Source organism: Nannobrachium achirus (genome assembly GCF_963921795.1).
Source record: "Nannobrachium achirus genome assembly, chromosome: 12".
Taxonomy (NCBI): Eukaryota; Metazoa; Chordata; class Actinopteri; order Myctophiformes; family Myctophidae; genus Nannobrachium; species Nannobrachium achirus.
The window spans coordinates 14270957-14277530 of NC_137832.1; the positions used below are offsets into that span (position 1 = coordinate 14270957).

Genomic DNA, 6574 nt, shown 5'->3' on the forward strand with positions numbered 1-6574 from the left:
AGAGATACGAGTCTATTTATTATAATATTTAAAGAGGTGGTGCCATGATTTCCCCCCCCCCCCCCCCCTCTAAAACATGATTATCAGGTATTATGATTATACTAGGAGGAAGATTTTTTCCAAAAATGTATACAGAAAGAGTTAGAATTGGGTTTGTATGTGGCCACACCCCCAGTTCATTAAGTATGCATGGATGGCATGGTGGGTGGTGACCCAGCTGATATAGCCACACCCCACAGTGTTGGGTGAATGGCAAGTGGGGAGGAGTTGATACTAAGGGTGTCACAGTATCTGTGTTTTTTAACTGACACTTTTGGCCACAAGGTGGCAGCCTCCAAGAGAAAACAAACAAATACTAAGAGAATACATCATTTTTCCAAAAAAAAACACATCAGGGGGTCTAATGAAGTACTTTCAACCTCCTAGACACATGAAAAACAGAAAAAGTACAAAGTTATTTGTCATATTTGCCCCGTGCAACTTTTCTTTTGTCATCAGTGTCACATGTAATAAATCCTGTGTGTGGCCTGTCCTCAGTTCCACAACGCCAAGCAGCTGTCTGCCTGGTGTCTTCACCACATCTGCACAAACTACAACAGCATCTGTCGCAAGTTTCCCAAAGACATGAAGACCATGTGTCCAGGTAGGAGTGTCTGTCCGTCTCTCATCTCCTAAATCACACATGTTAGACCATGTAGGTTGGCTATTTTTGCATTATTTTTACTGCATTATAGCCCTATAGCCTGGTTCCAGTCCCTGAATCGCTAGCCACACCCCTTTACAATTTTGTTTTGGCGATTCAGGGGTCTGGAAGTGCTCTCATTGAAGAGGTTTTCCTCGTTTGGAAATCCGTACGGCGAATCAGCGTCGCTTCAACTCGATGACATCGGGGCTTGTGAGCAGCGTGGGTGGGGTTTTCCCAGAACTCATGGGCGATTTCAAGTAACCCAGCGTCGCCCCCGGACCGTACCGCCCATTCCCAAACATAAACATTGCGTCGCCCGCCGCGGTGACATGCGATCGTATCGATCTCGCTATGAAACATCCGTAGCAGACATGTTATGTTGTGTTTGATTACTAGTTCGTAGCGCTCCTATTCTGCCTGTTTCTTTGGTTAGCAAATAGCAAGCAACAGGCTAGCCACTAGCCAGCCACTTAACAACACTACATCCTCTGCTTTGCTACTGCTGTGATTGGTCAGGCGGTGAACCAATCGCAGAAGACTGCCTCTTTGGCAACGCCCATCCCAGAAACTGCTGTGGATGAAAGCACGTTCAGACTGAATAATGGGCGTGTTTCCTAAACCCACCAGGCTTGAGTTAAGACCCACCTCGCGGAAACGCCCCTCTCAATAATCTTAGTAGGCAATGAAAGTGCTCTTAGTGCGAAGCAATACTATACTTACTACCTATACTGATCCATTACAATAATACACGCAGCATAATACGCCCAAAGCCATATCCAAACTATAACTATTTAACTGATAATCAGTAAGAGTTTTTATTTTGAGCACAGTAGTGACAAACTAGAAAAGAAAATTTCTAAGAAATTTTAAGTGTGCCTGCAGCTCGCTAAGTCTGTGCAACCTTGTGTAGCGGTTGGTGTTAGCATTAGCGTTACATTTTTTAACATTAGCATTTTTTGCATAAGCTTTAACATTATGGTTCTTCATATGACACCACCCACATGTCTGTACGACAAACAGATCACGAGATAAAGGGTCACTTCCTGTTTGGTGAGGGGCACTTCCTGTTTGGCGAAATAGGCCCCAATTAAGGTTAAGGACTCTTAATCAAGTCATTTGATGCCATCTACGCGTCTGTACGACAAACGGTTCACGAGGTAAAGGGTCACTTCCTGTTTGGTGAGGGGCACTTCCTGTTTGGCGAAATAGAGATTTTTGAGAGAAGAAAAATATTTTGAGAAAAAAAAAATTTGAGAAAAAAAATTGAGAAAAAAAATTTTTTTGAGAAAAAAAAATGTTGAGAAAAAAAAAGTTTTTTGAGAAAAAAAAATTGAGAAAAAAAAACATTTGCGAAAAAAAAAATTTTTGAGAAAAAAAAAATTGAGAAAAAAAACATTTTTGAGAAAAAAAAATGTTTTGAGAGAAAAAAAAAATTGAGAAAAAAAACATTTTGAGAAAAAAAAAATTTTTGAGAAAAAAAAATTTTTTGAGAAAAAAAAATTTTTTGAGAAAAAAAATTTTTTTGAGAAAAAAAAATTTGAGAAAAAAGATTTTTTGAGAAAAAAAGTTGAGAAAAAAAGTTTTTTGAGAAAAAAAAATTGAGAAAAAAAAAATGAGAAAAAAAATTTGAGAAAAAAAAATTTTTTGAGAGAAAAAAAAAATTAAGAAAAAAAAATTTTGAGAAAAAAAACTTTTTGAGAAAAAAAAAATTTTGAGAAAAATTTTTTTTTTGAGAAGAAAAAAATGTATGACACCAGCCACAACTCTGTACGATAAACGGTTCATGAGATGTAGAGGCACTTCCTGTTTGGCAAAGGGCACTTCCTGTTATAGAGGGGGCGGGGCTTAATCAATTACAGCTCATCCCTATTGGCTGGAAAAAGACCAAAGTTGTGTGTGCATTTTAAAGTTTAAATCACGTTGCTAGGCAAAAGTATGGCAAGAGTTATGTGGCGCCAAAGTTTCTGGGTTTTTGGGCGTCGTTTTTTGCGAATTACATCGCAATCGTATCGCGGATCGGAAAAAAAGTAATAGCACACCATTCCCGGCCGAGCCGCACATTTTGATGTATATATTGCGGCGGTGGTGTAAATCGTGCGGCAGTTATTACGTGCCGAAATTTGCAAGAACATTACTTACCGTACTTAATGACTTAAGTATGGCTGATTACAATAAGTGTTTTGCCATTGCGTTGCATGGCAGGCACACTTAATTAATAGCTTTCTCAGTACGTTTTTTCTATTTAGCAAAGTTGCAAAGTTTTCACTTTTTTAAGCACAGTGCAAAGTACCTATTTTTAGCACAGTTTATTTTGAGCGACATTTTAATAGCTGTGCATTGTGCAAATGCAGGCTTTTCTCAGTACAAGTTTTAAGATTGTCTTCATGCCTTTATTATATCCACCCTCCATGTGTCCGGCAAGGATTTCAGCCACTCCTGGAAGTTCTCACATTTCTGCAAGGCGGGTTTTAACTCAAACCTGGTGGGTTTAGGAAACACGCGAATAATGGAGTGAAACGAAATGTCAATTCAGGCTGAGTGTCAGGCTAATAGCCCTATGGAGTGGGTGTGAAAATATAGTGGCCCTCTCCATCATCCAAGTTGCCCATCTCTCTGTCTCTCTCTCTCTCTCTGTCTCTCTCTCTCTCCCCTCCAGACAACCAGAGACACTTTGAGAAGCAGCGCTGGCCTCCCGTGTGGTTCCTGAAAGAGGAGGACCGCTACCTGCGCTCGCAGAAGGAGCGCGTCCGCGAGGAGGAGCTGCTCCGCAAGCAGAACACCAAGCGAGGCTGGTGTTTCTGGAAACCTCCGTCGAACTCTCACCACCCCCACGTCTCCTAAACGCCCTGGAGACCCCCGACTAGCTCCCAGTCCCCACACGTCTCCTAAACTAGTGTTTCTCAAACTTTCAAACGTCAAGGTCTCCCCTTAACTCTGGCAGTGTACAAACTGAACCACTGTCAGAGTTACAGAATTGTAAGGGTCAATTTAGACCCCCATAAAGGAACATAGAGAGTCCCTGAGATCCACTTTGAGAACCACTGTCCTAAACAAACCCCCCTCGTTGTGAGCTTTTAGATCTTTTGTTTTTGGCAAACGTACGTTCCGCCCCAGGATAATGGATGGATGCCGGGGACATTATTTTGATTATCGCGATGATATCGGTAAATCGCAATTTCTTTTGGTCACAATAATCGTGACATGAACATTTTTCATTTTTTCATATCGTCCCAACACTACTATCCCGCCTGCGCGCGCGCGTGTGTGTGTGTGTGTGTGTGTGTGTGTGTGTGTGTGTGTGTGTGTGTGTGTGTGTGAGTGCAGTGGTAGAAAATGTAGTGGAGTGAAAGCAAATGTGTTGGTAATAGGAAATACTCAAGTAGTACAAACATCTCAAAATTGTAAATTCATTTGCTGCCCCCTCCCGAGCTTCCCGAATTGTTACAGTTGTTAGAGGCCGCCAGGGCAGTTGACAGCCATTTTGAAAAAAATATATAGGCCTATATATTTTTTGGACCTCCAGAAATGTAGTAGGCATGATCGCAATCACAAAATTGTATGTTTAACCCCCATAACAAACACATCTTTCAAACATGGCTGCCATGTTTGTTTACATTTGAAGAAAACATAATGGCTTCTATCTCATGAATGCCAAGCGGATTTTTTTGTTTGAAAGCTGTGGACAGCATGATCTAGGCATGATCCATGCACTAAAAATTACATGTTTTGGCATCCTGGTACTTGGCAGCCATTTTGAAAAGGCAGAGAATGAGCTAAGTACAGTATGTGAGTAAATGTACTTAGTTACTTTACACCACTGTGTGTATGTGTATGTATGTGTGCGTGCGTGCGTTGAGTCCGTCCCGCCTCCCCCCTTGCCTTACAACCTCCAAAGAGTTCTGTCCTCCAACGAACGCTCTTTGCTTCCCAGGAACCAAAGCGCTCTGTTTGTCTCTCTGTCACTTTAAAGCAAGCCTCCATACGCGTAGCCTCTTCCTCCCTGACGGCAGAACTTTTTTCTCTGTAAAAGGGGGATGAACGGTGACGATTTGACGTCGTTCGGAACTCCTGGAGAGAGGGGAGGTCTTCTTCGATCAGAACTTTCTTCCGAGAACCCGTTGCGCCTCTACACGGTCCCCCGACTCTGTGAGCTGCGGTTCAGGAAAACCAGAAGAAAACCGGGAAAGACATTCCGACGTCCGGAAAAAAGAGCACGTCGTCACTAATCGGGGCAGAAACCCTCGTATGTCCCGAGTTTCAAATTTGTACTTTTTTTTCCCCCGCAAAGTAACACCCTTCTTCATCGCACGCGGCTGTCGCACGAAACTAGAGAAAACGGACGATCTAGAAGCACACAACGCCTCGCGCCGCGAGGCGTTGTGTGCTTGTAGATCGGCTGTTTTCACTAATTTGAATCGTTTTTAAAGTGATGAACACAAACCGGACGGTTTGGGACATACAAGGTTTCCACCCGACAACAACTGACCTGCGTTGTCCGTCAAAACAGTAAGGTCACTGTATTCCCTTCTACACAGACAGACAGACAGACAGACAGACAGACTTTTTTAGCCCAAAGCCCCCTCTTTTCGAAAAACCAGCCCTGGATTCTTCTTACAGCACAACTGGAGTTTGGCAATGTTTGTCTTTTTTTCTTTTTTTTTTTACTATTTTCTACAGTTTCGGTTTGAATTCTTCTTTTGATTTGCGCCAAAACTCTTGACTTGCCTCATTCGTACTTTGTCACGCGACAGAGGCGAGGCAGAGTTGACAAACTGGCAGATCTTAACGATTTCCGTTTGTAGACCTATAGCTATTTTCGCTGGTTTGCGACGACGGAGCATAAACAGACTCTTCAGTCAGGGGGGAAAATGACACACAGGAGCGGTGTCTAGGGAGAAAGCTCCGCCCATCACCTTCCATCCAGCACAGATATAAAAAAGCCAGATGCCTCATCCGCCGCTGCAGTTCATTGGAGCGACGCCGCGCAACAACTGGAGGCGGCACAGCTGTTCTTAGAGGCTGCATACGAAAAGACCCGCCCCCACCTGCCTCTGATTGGCCTACCAACTACCAGTTCTGTGACACGCGTGGAAGTTGGAAACGGCCGGAGTCCGCCGAGTCCCACAAACCCGCGCCCCCCAGAGCCGAAGGAGGCGTCTACCTTTCTATGTCTATGCCATCCAGCGTCGCACGGCGTTCAGCCAATCATCGCTCACTGGTCCGTCATGCCCCTCCCCCCCCGCCCCACCCCGCCCACCAAACGCACACACACACCGCACCCTCAGACCAAATGTCACCCAAGACTTTCACAGTGAACTCTATATATATAGCAACCATGAGCCTTGTTCTGTTCTAGCACACGTCACAAGACCGACGTCGCATGACCGACGATAAATGTGACGGGATTGATGTCACGCGACTCATCATGACAGCTGCAGCGTCAAACGAAACGAACAAACTGCTAAAGGAGCACTTCTCTTCAGCCATTTTCTCAACCCTATTTTCATGTAATTGGTCCTCAGTTAACAAGGCTCATTTCAAGACGGCCGCCGTCTCCGTCTTCTCGCTCTCAATGCGTCTCGTTGGCGAGCCTGTGTGGACAGTTCAGAATCCTGCCTAGCGTCTGTACATGAGGACGGGTTGAAAATGTGTGAAGTGCTCCTTTAATGTAAGGCGTTGCGCCCATGCCAGCTAGCGCCTGCCTTCTTTTGTTTATACTCCCCTCTGCCAGCAGGGGGCAGCACTGCTCAGGGCTCCGGCACCGACCACCACCAACCCTCCCCCCCACACCAGTGTTTCCCAGGGGTCCCCACATGATTTTGGGGGACCGACGTTGAAGTGACAATTTAAGGACTTTTTAATCCTCCATAAAAACAGAACGAAAGAAAG

General features: G+C 44.2%; 1 protein-coding gene across 1 annotated transcript in view; it reads left to right on the forward strand.

Moving 5' to 3' along the window:
• Nucleotides 1-5018, forward strand: part of rhobtb4 (Rho related BTB domain containing 4) — a 39829-nt gene extending 34811 nt beyond the window's left edge. The window contains 2 exon segments of the mRNA XM_080739495.1: nt 538-643; nt 3342-5018. Of these exon segments, the coding sequence (XP_080595621.1) occupies nt 538-643; nt 3342-3526 (291 nt within the window). The 3' untranslated portion in view covers nt 3527-5018.
• Nucleotides 5019-6574: the final 1556 nt, after the last annotated feature.